The sequence below is a fragment of the Metopolophium dirhodum genome, chromosome 5 (assembly GCF_019925205.1).
Source record: "Metopolophium dirhodum isolate CAU chromosome 5, ASM1992520v1, whole genome shotgun sequence".
NCBI lineage: Eukaryota > Metazoa > Arthropoda > Insecta > Hemiptera > Aphididae > Metopolophium > Metopolophium dirhodum.
Window position 1 is genome coordinate 32,918,540 of NC_083564.1, and position 23,414 is coordinate 32,941,953.

Consider the following 23,414-nt stretch of genomic DNA (forward strand, 5'->3'; position numbering starts at 1 on the left):
ACAGCCGCGGGCACTTTAATTAAAATATATTATTCGTTAAAAACCCCTAACTATATAATATGAAATTGAGACGATCCCATTGTTGATTGTGTTTAATTTATTTGTTCGCAATCATCGCCGTACACGCAATCGCGATACTATAATATATTATAATATAATAATATCTGCAGACATTCCACAGAAGGCACCGGGTCGTAAAGTTTCGCAATTAAATGAAAAGTTTCGGCGATATATAATATCACACCAGCCCGTCACCGGCGAAGCACAGTTCGATACGTTTCGCGAAGTCGATACACAGATAAAAATATTACATGTTATTATGTCTGTTAAAATGCAATACCGACTACGACTTGCGAATGGAAATGATGTATCGACGGAAGACGAAAAATAATAAAAACGACACAGAAAAACAAAATATAATATATTATTACATTTCTCGGCGAAATTCGTATTGTTCAATTACTGTGGTCGACGTGGAAATGTTTAACGTGAACGATGTTTACCAGTGCTTATAATGTTATACGAAATAGTACACAAACTTCCGCAAAATGCAATTTCGCTAACATTTTTCATTTATTTTGGTGTTACATATAATGTATTCAGAGCGCAGTACGCAGAATTTGTATACCTAAACTGTGTAAAAAGTAATTCAAAAAACTAATTACGGCGAAACCCGTAGGAGGCAAACTTCACAAAAAATCATGAGCAATCCAAAGAAATTAATATTTTTACGGAAATATAGTTCTGTTATTATAATGTTACATTTTAATAATAATAATAATAATAATAATAATATTAAAACATAAACGATTGTAAATCTCCCCAATCGTGTTATCAAAATATTGTATAAGGACATGTCGATTATTATGAGTAATTTAGGTTTAATTTATTTCTGTCTTTATTGAGTTCGCGTAGGCTAAAAGCTTTTGTATTTGCACAACAACACCAACAAAATCATCACATTTCTAAAACTTATTGATATGTATAAGTATAACTCAAGAGGACGCCTCAACATACCAAATTTATGCTCAGAAATGCACGTTTTATGTCGTTAGCTTAAAAATTAAAGTGAATTGACCTATTATAAAACTTGATGGTAAGAACAGTATCTGTGTTTTGTTGGAAGTTTTTTTACGATAGTTCAGTTTTAAATGAGTTATGAGCATTTTTAATTTACATTTATTATACACGCATAATTTACTTAAAAACTGAATTATCGTAAAAAAAATGTCCAACCAAACACAGATAATGTTCTTACCATCAAGTTTCATAATAGGTCAATTCACTATAGTTTTTAAGCTAACGACATAGAACGTGAATTTCTGAGCGTAAATTCGGTATGTTACGCGTTTGTAAGACGGAGACAACACATATGCGGATATGGCGTCCTTCTAATATAGGGAACCCTGTATTTATTTATATTATATAACTTTTATTTATTTTATTATAAGCTAATAACCTAGAAATAAGTAACAGTTGACGTTGTACCGGAAATAAAAAAAAAATTAAAACAAAAATAATATTTATTTCTAAAGTTATTAAGTTCACGTAAAGTAAAAACCTCTGTATTTGAACAACAACACCAACAAAATCATAAAATGTCTAAAACTTATTGATGTGTTCAACTTAATCGAAGGAAACCATTGTAAGTATTTATTTATATGCAACTATTATTTATTTTGTTATAAGCTAATAACCTAGTAATAAGTGGTAGTATAATTGAAGCCTTTCTACCGAAATATTTAAAAATGATAATATTGCATTATATAGCATTTTCATTTTACATCGCCTGCGTACTCATGCTTTTGATTGTAAACTATGCTATTTTCACCCGATGTAACACTTTGGGAAAACGAAAATATTTTTATTATCTCACTAGGTACACCTATAGGTCAAGTATTATAATACACCTATATAATATAACGTATAATATAATATACGAGGTAGATGTTGGTAAGTGATTAATGAAGGATTCTGGATTTTATCTCTGTTGGAAGGTTACTTTTCTATATATATATATATAAACAGGTAGTATGCGACGTATTACAGTATTGTCTTTATTTTGTACTTATTCCCCGCGCTTTTCCAATATCGTTCAGGATTCGATATGCCAACATATATATATACATGTATAGGTGCAGATGAATTGATATTTTCAATCTCTGTATACCTACTGTAGTTAACGAAATACGCTCTTCGCACAACAAAAACATGTCATAATATATTTTATGAGCAGCCCGACAACAGCTATGCCATCCGAACACGACATCAAAAGCACAACATATTCTTTTTGTATTTTGCGTCTGCATGAATAATAAAAACAATCATGTGCCTGCGTGTGTCTACAAATCGAATAATAACATCAACACAATATAATATTGTTTACCAGAAATCGCATCGTTTCAGTTGTGTAATACTTCCGTACACGTATTGGTATTATTATTATAGAAGCGTTGCATATTATACGTAAAAATGTCATGGCGATGGAATAAACTGAGACTCGTAAACTGCAGCTGACAAAATCGTTTCAGAAGCATGTAAAAAAAAATATATATATATAATATATTCATCTGATACTTATATAGACTACCTATCTATATATAGGTGAGCGTGTGCACAAAATAATAGCGTCTTAAACGAACGTCGTCGGTGCATATTGTGTTATTAGTAATGTCATTAATGTTTAAACAGTGTACAGTGAATTTAATTTCATATATTACTCGATTTCGTTGTAACACGCCGACTTCTATGCAATATTAAATTAACACGTGCAAACATTTTAAATATTCAGCGGCGTAGCGGTTTAACGATGTGCGCACAATATGTTTTTGGACATTTTTCAAATCTATACGATATTATATTTTCGGCTTTTTTCGGACACTATTATCATAATAATATGTCTTGTGAAAAATAATAAAAATTCTATACGTTTATATTATATACATAATTTTCCCAATGCGTAATATTTTTCGTCGAAGTTCCGTAGTTTATTATATTATTATTTTGACTCCGAGCTGTGATGACAAAACTGAAAATACAGTCGTACACACCGCGTGGCCTTTGATATTACACTCTGAGGAAGCATATGCAATTTACGCGCACCTATAATATAATTATATACATTATACTGTTATATTATAATTTGATGGTTGGTATAATATTATGCCTACCTCGATCATATATAGACGTCTGCGGCGCAACACACTTCAAACAGTGAGATTCATAGTTCGCAGACATAGACGGTCTATAAATAACACTGATCAAATATCACGGACGCGAGCGATTCACGAGTGAACATCCTAAAGCAATATTTGTATACCTACCACGGTTTAAGAAATCTTAAATCGTGATACCTACGTTGGAAAAAATATATCGCTATTTAAATACGCGTATGATATTATATTATATTTCGTATCAAATATTAAGAGGATAATAGTAACAGTTTAATTATTATGTTCGTCGTCTATAATAAATAATAATATTATAATAGTATAACGGACGACATTATTTAACATTATTATAATTATTACTTATATTATAGGTATACCTAAAGTGTATGATCTCGGTTGATCGTGATATAAATTTGACTAAACAATTTAAAAACATGTCCATCACACATGAACAATTAACATAATAATATAATATGCTATATAATAAATTATAAATTGTATATATTATATTATATCTATATTATAATATGTTTTTTTTTACTTAATATAACTAAAACCATAACTATATTTTAATATAATATTAAAAAAACTATAGTATAATAATATAAATGTTTGGAATGTTACAGGACGCGTACAATTCTACATGCAATAATATAACACAACGTCAAAGCTTATGGAGATAATGTTCCCATATCATCATAATGTGTATGGAAACGAAAGAGGTGTTTGTGGGTTATATTAACATAGTAAGTACAAGTCACCGTGCATATCGGCGAGGATCGACGTATCCTGATCGAAAATCCTTTTGCGTTCGTCGCCACCTCTGCGTAGGGCATAGATGGTTATATACGTTTCGCGGTCGGGTGGCGCTCAGACCGATAATAATAATTATTGTTATACCTAACAATGATTATAATATAATAAAGACACGACGCGACGTAACAATGTAATATATTATAACGACGACGTCGACGGCAATACCGTATAGTATTATCGCGGTCGGTCTCCGCGGACTCGATGCGCGTCTAACAATCAGATGATTACCGTCGTAGTACCGTCTCATCGTCATCACGGGACCACGGAATTATTGTATAAATAGGGACAATATCGCGACGACGCTATTATTACAACAGTGAAATGATTTATGGTGTCACCCGTACACTAGTTTCGAGGGGGTGGGAAGAGGGCGAGGGGCTGACAATATATAGAGGGAAACACAGCTGTTGTAATAATATTCTATTATTATATATTATATTATTATTACAACAGTTCGCCGATCGGTAGATTCTCGCTTCAATCTCTCGGCGACACAGTTTTACAGTCCTGCGCAGTTTCCTGGGAGTAAATATTTGAATGCGAAGGTCGAGTGAATGGGTCCTTTAATGCGCATCATCCTCTGCTCGATAGACGACTTTCGCCGCACCTCCACGCTGTCATCGTAACAGGGATCCAGGGGGGGGGGGGGGGGGGCGAAGGGCCTCACCCTCCTCCCACCATCCCATTCCTGGGCCGCGGTAGTCGTCACGCGGGTCACACGAACGTTATCGCACCATCCTTGCAGTAGTCGTCCGACTTGATCAACGGTTCGTTGACATCGTCCATGGCGGACAGCGATGACACGGCCGTCATCTCCAGACAATCGGCTGCCATCGGCGTGACCGGCGCTGAATTGACTCGCGGGAAGCCCGGGACCCTGACCGCCGGGGCCTGCAGCAACGCTCCACAGTTGGTCGGCCGTTTGCCAGCCGCCGTCGGGTCCGACTGATCGAAATGATCTATGCACGGGCACGACACGCTCAGGTGCCGGTCGCAGCAGTACTCGTCCTCCTCCTCGGCAACGCCCGACGGCCGTCGTCTGACCGGAGTGCCGTCGTCGTGGTGCATTGCAAACCGCAACTTCTTCGGCGACTCCAAACTGCAACACCTGCAGCACACCGAGTAAGGTAGATATATACAGTCGTCGATATGAAAGCTATCATTAAAAAACATAGTTCAATAAAGAATTTATTAATGGACTGGTTGCAAAGAGTTAGGGGGGGGGGGGGGGGGGGGAGCTCGGAAAAAGATAGCACACAATGTAGTCCATTAACGAGAAGAGAGAGAGAGAGAACAAAATATAACAACATCATTAAAAAAAGATAGCATTGGTTCACTTTAGGTCCCATCATATTATGCACAGGTATTGGATATCTCTCTCTGGAACTGTTGGCACTGGACAATCAATGGAGGACGCGCAGTCCATTTATTGATTTATCTATGTAAAAAATATTATGTTTTGATATTTTATCGCTCCACAGAAGCTTACAGAGACTAAGCCCCTGTATAGAATATTTCCAATGCCCTATTGAAAAATCTGATTGTCTACATAATAAGTAGGTAAGTATATTATAATGGAAACGTAAGCTTCATATAAAAAAAAAAATGTTAACTTTCCACGAAATGCCACTCGATATCCTCCACTTATCTTCGTGTAGGTTCATTCAAACACTCAATGCAGATTATAGACTTAATAACTTGAATCAATCTCCATAACATTTATTGCAAAGGATAATTTGTGGTATATAATATATTATATTAATAGAGTTGGTTTTTATAAAATTATTATAATATATTTAATATTATATTATTATAGGCACTGATTATAAATTTATAATAATACGCATATTATGTACAGAGTTCGTTAAAAAGTAAAAACTAATAAATTATTCATTTAATAGGTAAATAGAACAAAATATATTACAAATGTTTGGAAAAAAAATTATTATTTACGATGGACGTTAAATGATAAAATTATTTATTTTTTTTGTGTGCGCTTTAATGGAAAACGTTAATGCATTTTGTGACACTAAACAAAAACCCTTATCGTTTTACACCTGTTGAACACAAATTAACTTTAAAATATAAATGATGTTAAATTTACGACTTTTTGAAAGCTATTATAATATAATCCGTATTATAGAATATAAACTAGCTATAATCTATTTTACTCGTTTTACCTAACAAGAAATTGTATAATATATAAAATGTAAAGTATTTTTTAATTAGGCACCAAGTTGTTCATGAACGTTGTCCGCGACTTTAACTAAAATTCTAAATAAGTTATAATTATTTTAATATACTCTTAGATACCTATAGTTAGTAATATAATTTCATCAACTGCAGTATACACTTTCAAAACACCCACTTAAATTTTAATTATCCATTTAATAAATTATTGTTCTCATAAGATACTCTATTCGTCTTTCAAAAAGGTTTGAGTCGAAAAATTAATCATCACAATGTTGTTATTCCATAGAGATGTAGTTACAACACACAACACTATGGTCTGCGATATTATAATGGAGTAATCGAAACACTACAACTTTATAACCAGCTATACACCATCAAAATATATTTACGATCAAAGTTAGTAAATCACCCAACATGTACGCAACGTGAAGGGTTCGTATGGAATAATAAAATATAATAATGGCCAACAAAATGATTGATGCATCTGTTAATGGCGTCTATGCGTAGTTGATTCGAGTGTAAATCCATGTTTTTAAAACAGTCAACATAAAAATATTTTAGGTAAAAAGTCGTAATCTTATATTTTCAGGAAACCCTTGTACGCGTAAATATTATAGTATAGGTATGTATTTCATGCTAAAATCCTGGCCAAAACCATATTATAACTCCATACCGATTTCACTCGATCATATTTTTGCGCCTGCTAAGTGCTGGTAATATTATATTTTATAATACAAACTCGGTCGTCTATCTCCACTCCAAATACATGAATAATGTAAATCAAATAATAATAATATGTAATAATATAATACTCTAGCCATATTCGTATTATTTCCATAACAATATTATAATTTATCGATGCGTAAAATCGTGAACTTTAAAACTAACACCATAAATACTAGAAAATGTAACAAAGTTACTGTGCGTCTTGTTTAAAACGGTATGTTGTCTATTTTTAAGCGTACAACTACAACAGTTGTCACTACAAAATTCCATTGAGACGTAATTTTTGTTCGGTACCGTTGTCAGTGTTATGCAAGTAGACCCATAAATTCTCTTTTTATAATTTGAATATAATAGAAATAACAAATCACGGACCAAAAATATTCTAATACTATAGTCGACGTACCAACAAAAAAATAGATAATAAATAACAGCAGACTGTGACATTTATACCTATTTTAATCTAAGATTTGTTTTTATAGTGATGGATGACGCCTTACTTTGAATTCGAAATTTGAAAATTAAGTTTACAATTCTTTAAAACAAATTAGGTACCTAGGTACGTTGTCCCGGGTAATAATATTATATGATAAGCGCACAATATTATTACAATAATAATATTATGATATACAAACGATCAACGCAGGCGCATAACGTAACGATAACTGTCCGTTCATCGTCGTCTTCGGGACCTTTAACTGTGCCGCATTATTGCAATTTTTAGCACAACTTTAAAATGCCTTTGATAATAAATAACAATAGACTATGATACCTATACCTACTTATTTTAATCTAATATTTGTTTTTATAGTGATGGAGTACGACAATTCAAAATTTTAAAATTAAGTATTTACAAATCTTTAAAGCAAATTAGGTACCGAGGTACGACGTTCCGAGAGAAAATATGATCACCACAATATTATGATGATAATAATACGATACCCGTAAAAATATATGATACAAACGATCAACGCGCACGCGCATAACGTAACGTACCTGGACAACTGTCCGTTCATCGTCGTCTTCGGGACCTTTAACGAACTCCGCGGCCCATCCTTCACGCTCTTCTGATGTTTGGACGACTTGCGGTGCTTGCCGCCTGTCTGCTGCTCCCGGCGCTGGGCCCTAAATTCGTCCCTCTTCAACCGGTGCAGGTGGTCCTCGCCCACCAGCCAATATGTGCGCACGTTTCCTTTGCCCTTCATTTCGACCAATCCCCGTTCGGTGGTCTGATAACCACCCAGCCGTTCCAACAGAGTCCGGCATTCGTTCGAACAGTGGATTTTCAACGCTGAAAGTCGCGAGCGTGTAGGTTACAATATTATATTCAATGTAATGTGTGCGTTACACGCTGGAACCCCAAGGTCCAAATTTTTACTCGAAAATTGTCCGGTGTTGTGTTATTTATTATTTAACAATCACATTTTTAACCACACTGTTTCCCTCAAATTCACGCCTCATTACAAATAATATAAGAGTCACTATGTAATCGTTTCGAATATTCTCGTAGAAAGCGAAAAAATAATAAAAACCGTACATACAAAAGATTCAAAAAAAAAAAAATCAGCTATTTAACTCTCTATATTAGGTACCTATTATTAATTTAGAGTTCTACGACATGAGCATTAATTAAGATAAATAAAAAATATTGGCATATTAATGAACGTATTCTTATTTTTTGCAACATTTTAAAAAGTAGCATATAACTAAAAATTAGCATTAAAAAGTAGTACTTAAGTATGTTGTGATAAAAAGTAAGTTATACGGAACAGGGAAAAAAAATTCTTAGAACAGCAGCTGTTTTTGGGGGCTAACCCTATGATGTGCGGGGAATACTTTCCACGGGGCGGACGAAAGTTTTTACTATTATTATTCAATAAAGGTAAAAAAAAAAAAAATTCACCTTGTCCGGTGGATTCCATTCGACTGGTAGTATTTACTGTATCACCGAACAAACAATATCTGGGCATTTTTAAGCCAACAACTCCGGCACAGACTGGACCTTGATAATTAAACGGAAAACAAAATTAGGTTATTACAGGTTACCAAATATAGTATTGCTACAATTAAAAACATTATCGTAATAGTTCCACGAATTTAAAACTTAAATGTTTATAACTAATAATAATACAGTTATAAACGAAACATAATTTTAGCAAACGTAATAATCGAACGCTTTGGTCAGGTGGTACAAGTTTAAAAAAAATATATTCATTATTCACATTACGAGTAGATAATAAAAAATTCAAAGTAGCTAAAAACAACAGATGTACCTATATTCATATTTTTAAAACATTTTTTTCTAAAGTTACACCTCTTTGGAAATTAAATATTTATTAGCGTAGCATTACATAAAATTAATTTTTGACAAAAATATAATATTATAAGTACGCTACTGTACTAACCGGAATGAATCCCTATTCTGAGCCTAAGGCTGTCGTATGGCCTATGTCTAATTTGAAATTTCTTCACGGCTTCGAGCAAGTGTAATGACATAGTAGCGATTTCTGCGGCGTGCATGTCTCCGTTTTTAATAGGCAAACCACTAACCTAAAAATGAAAATTGTTAAACAATATAAAAATAATAAAATACGTGTGAATCGACAGGTATGGGAAAATTGCAATGCTTACCACCATATACGCGTCTCCGATTGTTTCTACTTTGTAAACATCGTAATTCTCAATTATCGAATCAAAGCACGTATATAGGTCGTTCAAAAAATCAACCACCTAAAAAAAAATACACAAGAAAGTTGAGTACATTCCATTCAGTCAACAAGACCGCGGCGAAATGTATAAAGATAGGTACTTGAAAAGGAGTGCTTTCTGCAGACATTGATGTAAAACCGACGATATCGCTGAAGTAAATTGTCACGCAATCGAAATTCTCTGCTTGCACTTTATGTCCTCTTTTTAGTTGCTCAGCTACGTACTTCGGCAACATTTCGTATAACAGTGCATCTATCGTATAAAATACAACAGACGAGTGAAATGAATTTTTAAAACCTAATACAATATTTTACCTGTTTTTTTCTTTTCCTCCACAAGCTGGTCGGTTCGTTCGTCAACCAATACCTCTAAATTATTGGCATATTTTTCCATCATTGCCATCATATTGTCAAAAATATTTGGTCTCCTAAAACGTAGGTATTTCAGTATTTGTATTATAAAATATTGTACAATTTTGTTTATCACACTTGACTGTGGTAAATTATTACGGACAAAACGTTACACAGATATACAATCAATAAACTTACTAAATATTTAACATATATGATATTATTTGATTCGAAATAAAAAATTGTATTCAACTAACTTACATTCCTTTTCGCATAGGTCTTAATTTAACTCTGATGGTCTTGAAATCTGGGCGGTCGTCTGGATTCTCTGCCCAACAGTCTTCTAAACAGTCTCTGACAAAATCAAAGTTATTTTCTAGCAGTTCCAATGGTGGCCTGTATACGAACGGAAAATTGTCTTTTATAAATGTATACGAATTAGTTTAATTATATTATTTGAATAAAATAAAAATGTAAAGTTTAATATTACTTTGGTATCATTAGAGATAAAATATTACCTAAATGGATTTGAACCATCTTGTTGTGAATAATAAATAATTTTTCTCAAAATATCCGACACCCCAAGTCCGTGGTTCTCTCCAAAAGGACCTTTACGGCTATGCAATTCATACAGAATAATAGAGAATGAATACACATCCCCTTTCTGAGTTCCGAATGATATTTGAATAGAAGAGTTGTAGCAACGCAACAGCTCCGGTGAGATGTATAAAAGTCCTAAAGGAAAGCTTTATGAGAATTTATAAAGGAATATATTTTGAAAAATATTTAAGGATAGGTATTTAGACTTTTTGGGGTAATTCATTTGTCATAACCCCGAAATAGGTATGTATTTCGATTGTCATTTCAACACCACTGGACTACAATATTTCAAATTTCTCTAGAGAGACAAACTACATAATATTTCTAATTTTATTCTGAGAAATAATTATTCTGTTCTTATTCTCAAAATGAATATAAGTAACTTAATGTAGTTTAAATATGATGTACCTAATTTATAGTTAGATATCGTAAATTCATAACTCTACTGTGTATATCAGCTACTATGCAAAAATTATAAAGATAGTATTTTAGGTATTGAAAGATTGAGGTATATGTTGTACAAACACAAATGTAGTATATACGTGTAATTTGATTTGTATTTATTTTATTTATATCAATAATATATTGTACTATGGTATAGTGTATACCACAATAATACAATATAGACAATAAAAAAATTATGACCCTACATCATAATATTAATTAGGTAATAAAGTATGACCGGTTTGCTAGGTATTACATTTTTCTGGGCTTATAAACCATAAATATTTAAATCTGGCAATAAAGTACTAATATTATTTAAGTGTTTATGTCATAATATTTGTTCAGTGTTTATGTTTTATTATTGTAGTATAAACTCACATAAATCAATATTAAATATAAAATAAACAAAAATTAAATTTATCTACAACATTTAAGTTTGAACAACACAAATACAATTTCAATCTTACAATACTTAGTATCCAAATTATTTGCCTGTAATACCTCGTAAGTACTTTAATCAAAATATAATTATGTTAGATAATGTAAATATAAATATAAATATAAATTACATAATATTTTCAAACTACATTAAATTCTTTATTTATTAATCAAAAAAGTTGGATTGTTATAATTCTCGGTATAAAATTAATTTGATTTTGCTTCTCCTGAACAATCTACTATTTTGCAGTTACCTACGTGGCATTGAAGTGACAGCCGTGATATAAAGAAAAACTTAATTTAGAAAAATAATATTATATGGATATGTCATACTATATTTTCTACATAACGTGTACATAATATTATACCTTCACACTTGCAATCCACTTCATCGTCCTTTTGAAGTCGAAAGTCATGCTGTAGAAAATGATGCGGAAAGTCTTCGGATTCCTTTTTGAACTCCTGAAGACCAAAGTCTGTGAGTTTCAGCACCCAACGAGAATCCACTAGGCAATTGGACGATTTCAAATTTCCATGGTATCTTAATGGGGAATCGTGTAAATACAACATACCCTGTGGACAATTATTAATGATCAAATAATGTATTCTTTAGGTACGGAAATATAAATGATAATGTATGATTTACCCGAATTATATCGGCTACCAATGAGGCGACAAACATGTTATCCAATTTCACATCTTCGTTTTCTAAAATATCCTAAAAGAACTTTGAAATAAAACAACCTATTGATTTCACTAAATCAATTGACTTACTCACCTTCAAGCTACCACGATTACAATACTCAGTCACTATACAGATGTTCGGAGGATCTGTGCAAGCACCAATGAATCCGTTTAAGTTTTCGTGTCTCAAATCTCTCATCTGAAATAATAATTTTTGGTCACCTCATAATTTAATGTATACCTTTATAGTTGCATAAAAGTTGAAAATGTTATCAAATTGAAAAGATATTTTGTTGATCGTCAAATGCGGGAAATTGTATTAATTAAACTTTAAATTAAATATTATTAAATTAAATTAATAAAGGTACATTAAAGGTACATTCATCTCTTGGTAAATACTATATTCTAAATACTATTAACTATCAGTGGTGTGGCAAACGGTAATTTCAGAGGCAATTGCCTCTGAGAATTTTCTTAAATAGAGGGGTGGGTAGCCAGTGGGTCCCCTCGGTGGCGTACGCAGGATTTTTCAAAAGGGGGGCTTGAAAATGAGTTATAATTTTATTTTTGTTTTGTCCAATCTAATAATTTCAGACGTTTATTCGAGGTATTTTAAAATGTATAAAACTTTTATAAAACTTTTCAACTTTTCTGGTAGAAAAAATGTTCTGATCATAAGCGTCGATGCCCAATGTATGTTTTTGGAAGCAAATTGGATCTAGTTGGTACTTTTAGCAGGTCAAAATTTAAAATGCTCAGTGACTTTTAAAATAATTGGAGAAAAAAAAATTAAAATGTATTAAAATTGTTTGGTAATCAGCTTAGTTATACCATCCTCACATAGATTGTATTTGATTAGTTTAAATTTTTTTTCGATAAATGTCAATAAAAAATTATTTATCCGGTCAAAAAGCTTAAAAATGTAATACGTAAGTTTTTATTATAAATAAAATATTAACGATACATAGGCATCATGGTTATTTTTTATAAGCATTTAAAGTTCAAATTCCTATTTGTATGGCTAGACAATTTAATACAAGGTCTTTCATACAAATAGTTCATACTTTTTCCGAAAAATTACTGATATTTAATTACAGAATTTTAGGAAAATTGGTATGCAAATACAATGTTTTTTCAAAAATGAATTCATTCTGGTCAGATGTATATGAAATTTACATCTTGCTTACTATAGTTGACAGTTGAAACTTGATAAATATTTTTTTTTTACAGTAATATTATACGGGCAATGAGGGGGGGAGGCTTCAGCCCGTTAGCCCCCCCCCTGCGCACCCCACTGGGTCCCCTAGTAAATGTAATATGATATACTCAATAGGTAGTCAATAACGATCTGAAATATAATTAGTTATTTTATATTAATACATTGTTATGCGTTAATACTTAAAATTTTTAGCTAGCCACGCCACTGTTAACTAAGTAATGTATGTATATACCTATATATATTTCTATATAAAAACAATTATATAATATACAGTTTATTCATATGAAGTTTATGTTGTTTTTATAGTGATTATGGTTTTAGTTTGTAATAGATTTTCTGACACTATTTAATTTAAATATGTATATATATATAGGTACCTACCCTAAATCGTTTATAATCTTTTTACCGTATATCATGTTAATAATAAAACTATATTATGATGATCCTAACGGATGTTTGTGTTTCGTAATAAAAACAATATCAACTAATATTTATTTATGCAAATATGATTTAAATATTACTTACCACTTTAAGTTCTTTTTTCATAGCTCTAGTAATATCAATGGACTTCTTTTTCACGTTTTTGATAGCAAACACTCGACCTTTATAAATGCCGACTGCGGTGAATATTGATGAGTAACGAAAATCCGCATCCGGGTTAGAGCTTAAAGAGACTTGGCTAGTCCGAATCAATGGATGCAAAGCCTTAAAAATACGTGATGAAAATATTATTGTTTGACGTTTTTAACCATTTATTAAGAACAGCGTGCTGCTATCTAACGGTTACTTCCGTTATGTTTAATCGTAGGGTTGATTTTAGAAAGTTTATTGCTTGCTCACATACAATTTTGTTTAGAGTGCCTACTGCTAGATTACGCCTTACATTTGACGAGCGCAAAACGGATACGCTATTATAAGGCCTACCATGTAATAATAATACAGTATTTTACATAACTTAGTCCCGTGAAAATAGGTAAATGTTTTGAAATAAGAATAAAACGACTTTTGGGATGAGTACGCCTATGTAATATTAGTTCTTCGTTGGGCGTGCATTATTATCCATTTAATAAGTTCGTGCTGGGCAGTGAATCATTGCGAAGACGACTTAAAGTTCAAATTTCAGATCATCAAAATGCATATGTGACGAGATGCTCGATTTTGAATTGATATATTAGGCTAGAAAACATTTCTCACTCGTTCGGTGTTGCTATTAAGTGTAAGTATAACATTTATGATATTCATTCCATACCAATATAATTGAGATACTTTCGTGAATATTAACGTAAACAGACTTCGATCTTAAAGATATCGTAATAACGCATATCGTGCGTTTAGATGTACCGTGGATGTGGTTTTATATTGTTGACCGTGACCGATTAATTGATAGGTCTATCAATAGGTAATATATTATATAATACGAGATAGTAGGTATAAGAAATAATGCAACCTTTGAATAATAAGGCTAAGTGAATGTCTTAATTATATCAAGGGAAAAAACTCCTACAATTTGTTTATCGACTGCTGTCTCAATAATTCCGCGAGATTTTCTCGGTTTACCACTTAATCGCAAACTCCTCCGGTTATAACGGTCAAAAGGGAATTTCGTACGGTCCCATAAACTTTATGGATACGGTCCAAAATTCGAATAAGTCGCAGCACGCAAACGTAATCAAAACTCCGACTGTCTAAAGACGTTTATTATCTATAACACTCGCTGCTATTTATATTTTCATCGACAAAGTGTTTTGCAATAATATATTATATTTTTTATTGCCGATTCCGATCGTTCCGAGAGATCACGTGGTTTTTTAATTGAATGACTTAAAAATCATAGCATTTGGATAGACTAACGCCGTCGATTCGTATTCCGAATGCCGTTTATAATATCCAAGGTCTTTGACCAGAGAATCAATAAATAAAAACATAAAATAATCCCTTATAATACAATGCTTTATAAACGGCGAACAGATCGAAATCGAGTTATTTTAGAAACGCTTGAATTATACCACACTATCAGAACACTCTAGTTTGTCGGCTGTTTTAATATTATTGTAAGTTGTAACGCGCATAATATCGCTGATTTGTTTTAGTGTTATTGAAAGTAACTTAATTTTAGAGTTTTGAAAGCTATCCCGTTAGAATGTTACATACGATATAAGTATACGTCATATACATCTGAGTGTAATGTTCAATAGAACGAATGTTGAATAAAGTATACGTGCAGATGTATTTGGACATGTGTTTTACATATTATTATGTTGCTTTTCTTTCCTTTCCAAACGAAATGATAAAATATGGTCAAACAAACAATATGTATAAATTTTATTTAAATTAAATAAAATATAGGTACAACTCGAAATGAAAACTCAATTATATATCATTTTAAATTAACTGTACTGTATATAGTATATGGATACAGTGTATATCCTAATCAACGATAAAAATATAAATGTATTCATATAGGAGAAAGTATTTTTGATTAAATAATATATTAAAAAACTCTACACAGCATATTTTTTTTATTATTTTTATTAGTTATATTATTATACCTATTTAAAGTATTTGAGAAAAGTAAATTAAAAAAGTCATTAATATGATAATACGAGTGTCAAATAATAAGCTGAGTAATTATATAATCGTGTTATTAAATAATATAATAACGTAACATAAATACTTTTAATTATGTTAATTATTCAAAAAAAAAAGAAGATGTTTATTGATCCGTGCAGTATAGCATATTCTAGTCACCAATATTAAAGTCATCATATAAACATGATAATATTGTACTAAATTTTATTGGAAACGTCGTGTTATTTTTGTACAACTCAAAATCAAAATGATATTTAAAATTTATGTTTTTGAAATTTGAAATTTCTCAGAGCTGGTTTGTATCTCGTAAACGTTCATGTTAATTATATTGATTACATTCGAAGACCACAAGCGGAAATCGGGGATGAGGACTTGTCCCCTCAAAGGATTCAACTAGTGGGCTTAACCCCCTCCCCTAAAATATAAAATAAGTATTTTATTCTTTTAACTACATATCATCAGTTATATTACACAAGTCACAAATAATAATCATAATAGTTATCCAAATGTCTTTTGAACAATTTGTCTTAAAAATCCTTCAAATAATATTATGCAAAATACACATATTTATATACATTTACTACTCAGCTATATTTTCTACGTTCAATACACGGGTATGCACAATTATTGGTGTAACACCCGAAAGACCAGAACTCTGATTGCATAATATATAAGCACCGTACTACTGTGCGCTACAGCTGCATAATAATATGTCTAAAACCTAAGCCAAGAGTATTATTATTTTTCTTGTATTCTTATACAGAATAATAATATTGTTTACTAAAATAATATAATATAATAAGGACCGATTTGTAATCCGAACGAATGAACTTCTACTCTATACCCCTACTGCGATGTCTATGATATTATATTAGATATATATTGCGTCGAAGCGGATTTCACGCCGCCTATATGTTGTTCTACCCTCAGGGGAATGAAAACGATAAGGGCGCGTTCCCGAGGCGAGAAATAAAGAGAGAGAAAAAAAATATTTCATTGAATTTCGAAATCCTTTTCCCACAAAGCAATGCGATCGTCGGCGACGGTGTCGGCGGAATTTTCCCCGCTGATGCTCACTCTGGATATCTTCGACGAAGTGCTGCTGTTCTCCGTGTCGTTGATCTCGATGTCCTTGTAGTCGACCTTCCACAGCAGGCTGTCCAGCTCCTGTTCGTACTTCCAATTCCTGTAGAACACCAGCGAGATGACGGCCAACACCAGTAGCAGCGTCCCAGCCACGATCGACAATATTTCCGCAGTGTGCGCTGAAAAGGTCATTATATTGACGATATTGTAGGCTATACTAAACTATAATAATATAATATCATGGTCGTGCCCAGTGGCGCCGTTCCCCTGCACTGCCGAGTGGCGACAAGTTTGCAAGATTAAATGAAGCTTTTTTTTTTTATCGAGTGGGTGTGTGGGTGTGACACTTCTTGTATCGAGCATTTTCTATAATTTCAGTAGATAAAAAAAGTTTCAAGTGTATATTATTATTTTTATAATACAATATATTATTTTTGGAGTGCGTGGGTTACATTTTTTTTCCACCCCGGTGATTTAAAAACTAACTGCAGGTCGTCCCATTTTATAAGTAGTCACAGCTCCAGAGCTGTGAGTCTATAACGCGGTTAATGCATTATTTTTATTTTTATTTTTTCTATGAAGAAGGAATTAAAATATGAACTGAAATTGTCTTTGGTTGTATAATACAAGTGCATATTTTATACGAAATTCTGATTTGCATATTTCTTCGAATATTCTGATTTAAGCATATTTTTGCATATTTTAATAGTTATATTCTTAATATGTATACCACAGCAATATTGACAAAAAATAATAATCTTATTTTCGTATAAAAATTTTTTTTTTATTATTATTATTTGTATATTTAAATAAAGGTTTATTTAAAATATCTCGTTAATGATAGGTAACTTTAATCATTGACAATTTTAAATTAAATTTTCTCTTTTTTAATTTAAAATGCACGATTCTACATATTTTTACATGTTTAGATCATGTTGACTTAATTATTCATGAATACTTCACCGACTTTCGGTAAATGAACAAGCGGTCGTTTTTAGTGCACTAAAATTCACAGCCTATATCTGATTACTTCTACCAATAACGAGCTGCAATCACCGCGTTATAATAATTTATTTTTAGGACCTATAGCTTAGATGTGTTTGGTTCGATAGTTCATCCTATTAACAGATATTAGTAATATAATATTATAATGTATAATGTTTGTAATTTACTGATGCACTTCTGGCCGCGATACCCGCAAGCTGGTTCGGCCACGGGAGGTTTCCCGGAAATCCATTCGACGTTCACCACCAACGTCAACTCCTGTATAAATAATGCGTTTCGTTTCTTTTTTCGTTTTCAATTACGTAACGAAATAAATAAAGACGTTTACCGGGTTTTTGGTTAAATTTCGGGGCTTAGCGAATCTACCAGCTGGAAATAAGCCATATCCTTTGGAGGCGTCAGATTGCCGTTGCCGTGACACCAATGTATAATTTCCTTCCGCGTCACCGTTTTCGTCCATGTATACTCCGTATCTACACAAAGCATGCAATATATATTATAATAATAAATTGTTCAAAATTTCACTTAGAAACACTTAAATAAATTGTATAAGATAATACTGCACACAAGAATAAACCATAAATCTACCGTTGCAACGAGACTATATTATTATTATTATTAATACTACACAATATAATAATATTATATAATATCATACATATATTTACAGTTAATAAATTTGGAAAGCACGTCGCTTATAATAGTTCTGTAAACGAGAAAAATCACGCGGCAAATGTGCTGTTGTACTCATAACTGCACTTTTGCCATCATATTTATAAATAAATAAAAATTCTGATTAAAGATTAAGGTCATGTCATTGAGATGTGTGGCATTTGAGTTTTTGCATATTAAATTTGCAAATAATGATAAATTAACTGGATTTGAAAAAAAATAAGAACTCATCATCCATAATACTGAAACTACTGTGGATATCTAAACATCATTTTTCAAAATACGAACTATACAAGATACAACTAATTCTGAGTTACTTGAAACGCCTTAGGCCCTCTACTAGAAAAATTATCCACATAATTGAAGCACAGGCCCTCATCAAACCAACATACTCGCTTATGGTTGCATCAAATTTATTTTAATTAGGTACCTAGCAAAAAAAATTACGATTTGATGGTCCATTATACGTATGAATTGTATTGCATCATATAGTATCTATTCCTTAATTCAATATTAAATGGTTTCTGAATTTCATAGTTTCGACTTAAATATTTTATTATAATGGAAATATCACTATCGTATATATATTTATCAAAAAACGAAGACCTTTAAGCCTATTACTTACATTGAAGTCAACGTAATCGTTTTTCTGCTGACCCTTGGAAAATAAGAAAACCCATTTTTGGTCCTATTTCAATTTGTTATATATGACGGAAGAGGTAATAGAAATTGTTTAAAAATAAATCAATAATATAACATAAAATAAATCATATTATTATATTTTACTACCAATACGAGATTTACAATTTCTAAAATTAATATTGGCGTACCTAGTGGTTTTGATAGCCTGTTTAGCCAAATATCGAAATATAAGTACGAGAAGATTTAAAGCGTTCTAATATACTTAGAAGGCGTGGGCTCCTGGAGCAAATGCATAAATTACCAACACCCACGACACCTAAGGCTCTGCGTACTTAATACAATCAGGTCAGTACCGTTATTAACCAAAATTCTGTGTGAGGTATTCATTACATCGGTATTCATTACGCCTACAATTCGTTATATTGTGCGTATACAATATATGTTTTATTAAATTCAAACACGTGGAAAAATATTTTTAATTTAGTCGTTTGGACTTGAACGTACTAAAATTAATTAAATTATTTTACCACGATATAAAAGAAAAAAATGTATAGTTATAATATTAAAGAGATTTATTGTTATCTGTTAATAGTATCCGTTAACATCAGTACTCAGATTAATTTAGCAAAAAGGTGTGAGTAGACTGGATCAATGATATTATAATTTAATTTATTCTTATTTTATGGCGAGCCAAACTCGCATGATGAACTTATGTGATATTAAACGAAAAAAAGGTCCGATTAAATTCCAAAGGCACGCAACATTGTTGTTATAAAAAAAAATGTAATGGCCATTGTCAGAACATCTCACCGATAATAAACAGCAAAAAACAACTATAAAATCTGATAAAAACTAAATAGTGTAGTGTAGTTAACTAAACTATAGCTATATTATACTTACGAAAGAATGTATGTACGAATGTGCTACAATATGTATATCGTATACGATAAACGTACGTGCCAATTCCAACAATAGTAAACACAAGACCCAAGATTTACAATAGCGACAATTTTATTTCGATAAGAGACACTATTATAATATAGTTTTCCTAAAAATAAACAAGAAAATAGTCTTCAAAAAACTTGTTAATAACAGTCAGAGGTTCTATCACATAGATAATAACTATAACGGGGATTTTAATGCCCTAAAAAAAATCAAAAATTCTGACACTTAAAAATATAAAAATATGCTGCACCATGAATAATAGATATATCTTTAAAAATGTATTTCTTAATTTTAAAAATGATTTAATGGAAACGTGTTGTACAATGATGGTTTTTTTTCAAAAGATTATTTGTAACACCTCGGACAATAAAATAGAAGTATTGTTATAGCTTCTTTAATTATTTGTAGATATGAAATCATGGTCGTTGAGTACCTAGTGCATATTATAATATCTACTGTAAGGGTTCACACCATGTGACCACTAATATGTCGTTCAATCAATATACTTGTTTTTATTTCAATAATAAATTGTAAATACCTAATACAAATTACAATTTACGTTTATTTCAAAAATAAATTGTGAAAAATATTCTAAAATCTTGAAAATGTCCTAAAAAATGTAATTTGTCAAAAAAAACCAAATAAAATAGACTAAACGAAAATACTACCACGATCCCCAAAAACACATTTTTCACTTTCTACGTTTTATTGAAACAGCAGAAAAAAAATGACTTTTCATCAAACCCAGCCCCATAATAATGTAACGTAAAGGCACTTCAAAGCAGTCCCAAAAATTCTACGCACAAATCGTCTACAAATCATGCTGTTATCGTGGTTTTGGTTATCCATGCAAAAAATATTAAATTATGTAGGTAATAATAACGAATATAATAAAGAGAGAAAAAAATTCTGTTCACTTCCGTTGGTTCCGCTTATACGGACTCGAATTTTATTGATCACACACGACGCCACTGATTCGGTTGAGTGAGACGACATACACGTGCTAACTATATTATAATATAACCTATGAATGAATTCGGATGGCATAATAATAATAATTTATCGCGTTCGTGTGCAGTGTGAATCGTAAAATCAGCAAACCGTGTCGCTGCAACGAAAAGTTATTGCAAGTATATTATTATGACGTGTTTTTATATATCAGAAAAATGTTTTTTTGGCAAACCATAAAACGTCTAGGTAGGTAGGTATATAAATAGAACGTGTAATATTTCGGCCGACCAATTTCCGGTTGACATTTAAATTTTTCGGCCGTTTTCTCGTGTTTTCAGGACAACGCGCGGGGAAATAAACGTAGTAGATGCAATCAAATATCGAAAAAAACAGAAATAACATGTTATGTTGTTGCGTGTTTTTTCAAAAAAGTATTTTCACGGTCCCTATCATTAAACTTCATTTCATACGGTATAAAGTTGAAAATTATTATTTATTCGTTATAGGGTAATAATATTATAATACATAAAATATGTTTTGAAACATGTCATCCATGAAGAATAAATAAAAATATTCAGTATATTTATATCTGCCGATGTGACGGTCAGAAGTTTTAAAAAGCACGTATCTTGTATAGTTTTCGTCTATATAGAAACATCTTGCACGCGATTTTTTTCCCTGTCAAACTTTCACGATATAAAACTAATATTTTTTACTTTTTAACGTGTTCTGCTTACCCCAATGCGCTTTTGTAGTGTGAACCTTTGAATTTGGCCATCATGGCCGAACCATTCCTCGGATCATCACCGCACTCGATCATCTCCAGCACGCATCTCGCATACAAATGAACCGCGTCGTACAGATACGCTGCCTCGACAGAAATCTATAAAACATTATTATTACCATTATCAAAAGACGATTTGCTTTTAATAATATTTTCCCTTTTTTTATCAATAAAATTGATTTATTTCATAATCATAAACAATATTATTATTGTTTACAAGTGGTGTGCTAGCTGCTTATAGGCGTATGCAGTATGCACAGATGTGTGTTATGGCATCCACTGCAGCGGATAGGGGTGGATTTAACAAACATTAGCCATAGTTTGCGAAGTCAGCTTAATCGTTAATTGTCAAAAATCAATTTCGACAAATAGTGTTTGTATTTTTTCTAATAAAATATACTTAGTGATGAGTTGAGACATTATCAGATTACAATTTAATTTCATAATTATATTAGCACAGGGAAAAATGTCATCATCATTTAACTAGGGCTATATGTCACTAATTTCGATTACCTATATATTATGCTATTGTACCATGGTTTATGTTTATATTCTTTTAGGCTATAGTACCAATATATTTCTATTTATTCCAAACTAAGTTTGGTGGAAATGTAATTCAGAAACCACGTGAAAGAAGCGAAATTAGACGCGATGATTATGACTATTATAAATCAAGAATTGGCATAGCAGACAAATCCCAAAGACATTATTGATGAGTTTAAGGATCAACATCCTTTCGTCTAAAGAATAAAACTTAATTAAGAGTTATAGAAAAGAATTTTTATTTAACTATTGAGCTAGGTACCTATTTCAAAAAATATTGGTATTCGCCGGGAAAAAATTCTGCGCACGCTTGTTTATGGGTAACTATTTCAAATTTAAAGTTTAAATTTACAATTATTACACATACACATAATAATATACAATATAATATTATATTAACTGTAAATGCCGATATCCGGAAATGCCATAATGGTCATTATCACACTCGTTGGAGACATTTTATTCGATATGGACGTACTGCAATTATACGGATAGCACTCAACAGTAATAGGCACTATAGTGTAAACAAACATACAACAAAAATGAACGCATGTTAATTTACTCATTAACAACCGTGTACGCTACTTGATTTATTTCCCTATAAATAAACAATGTTAATTAAAAGTAAAAGATGGTTTACAAGATAGTCGTTTGCTTGGGTTACACGCAATACTGCACGATGTAAACACATTATAGCTAACTGTTTTGGATTTATTACTTTCGATATAGCTGGTACTGAAATATTTGAAAGTGAAACATCGTCTGACATGTGTTTTTCATGGTAATTATTATACCTAAGCGTCTAATTGGTTCGCCATTTGTAATTATTTGAACAACCCACGCAGCAGAGT

At 31.6% G+C, this 23,414-nt stretch overlaps 1 protein-coding gene across 3 annotated transcripts in view; it reads right to left on the reverse strand.

Moving 5' to 3' along the window:
- Positions 1–3,392: 3,392 nt before the first annotated feature.
- The window catches only part of LOC132944134 (guanylate cyclase 32E-like), an 82,671-nt gene continuing 62,649 nt past the window's right edge, over positions 3,393–23,414 (reverse strand). For 2 of the 3 annotated variants that reach the window (XM_061013316.1, XM_061013317.1), the window contains exons 8-24: positions 21,974–22,119; positions 18,355–18,499; positions 18,194–18,284; positions 17,013–17,200; positions 13,872–14,051; positions 12,222–12,326; positions 12,090–12,161; positions 11,812–12,016; positions 10,480–10,696; positions 10,223–10,357; positions 9,926–10,038; positions 9,712–9,863; positions 9,534–9,632; positions 9,308–9,452; positions 8,806–8,904; positions 7,899–8,193; positions 3,394–5,094 (exon numbers count right to left, since the gene is read on the reverse strand). In XM_061013316.1, coding sequence (XP_060869299.1) covers positions 4,701–5,094; positions 7,899–8,193; positions 8,806–8,904; positions 9,308–9,452; positions 9,534–9,632; positions 9,712–9,863; positions 9,926–10,038; positions 10,223–10,357; positions 10,480–10,696; positions 11,812–12,016; positions 12,090–12,161; positions 12,222–12,326; positions 13,872–14,051; positions 17,013–17,200; positions 18,194–18,284; positions 18,355–18,499; positions 21,974–22,119 — 2,781 coding nt within the window. In that variant the 3' untranslated portion in view covers positions 3,394–4,700. Of the gene's footprint in view, positions 5,095–7,898; positions 8,194–8,805; positions 8,905–9,307; positions 9,453–9,533; positions 9,633–9,711; positions 9,864–9,925; positions 10,039–10,222; positions 10,358–10,479; positions 10,697–11,811; positions 12,017–12,089; positions 12,162–12,221; positions 12,327–13,871; positions 14,052–17,012; positions 17,201–18,193; positions 18,285–18,354; positions 18,500–21,973; positions 22,120–23,414 lie in introns of all 3 variants that reach the window. The other variant, XM_061013318.1, reaches the window with a different exon arrangement.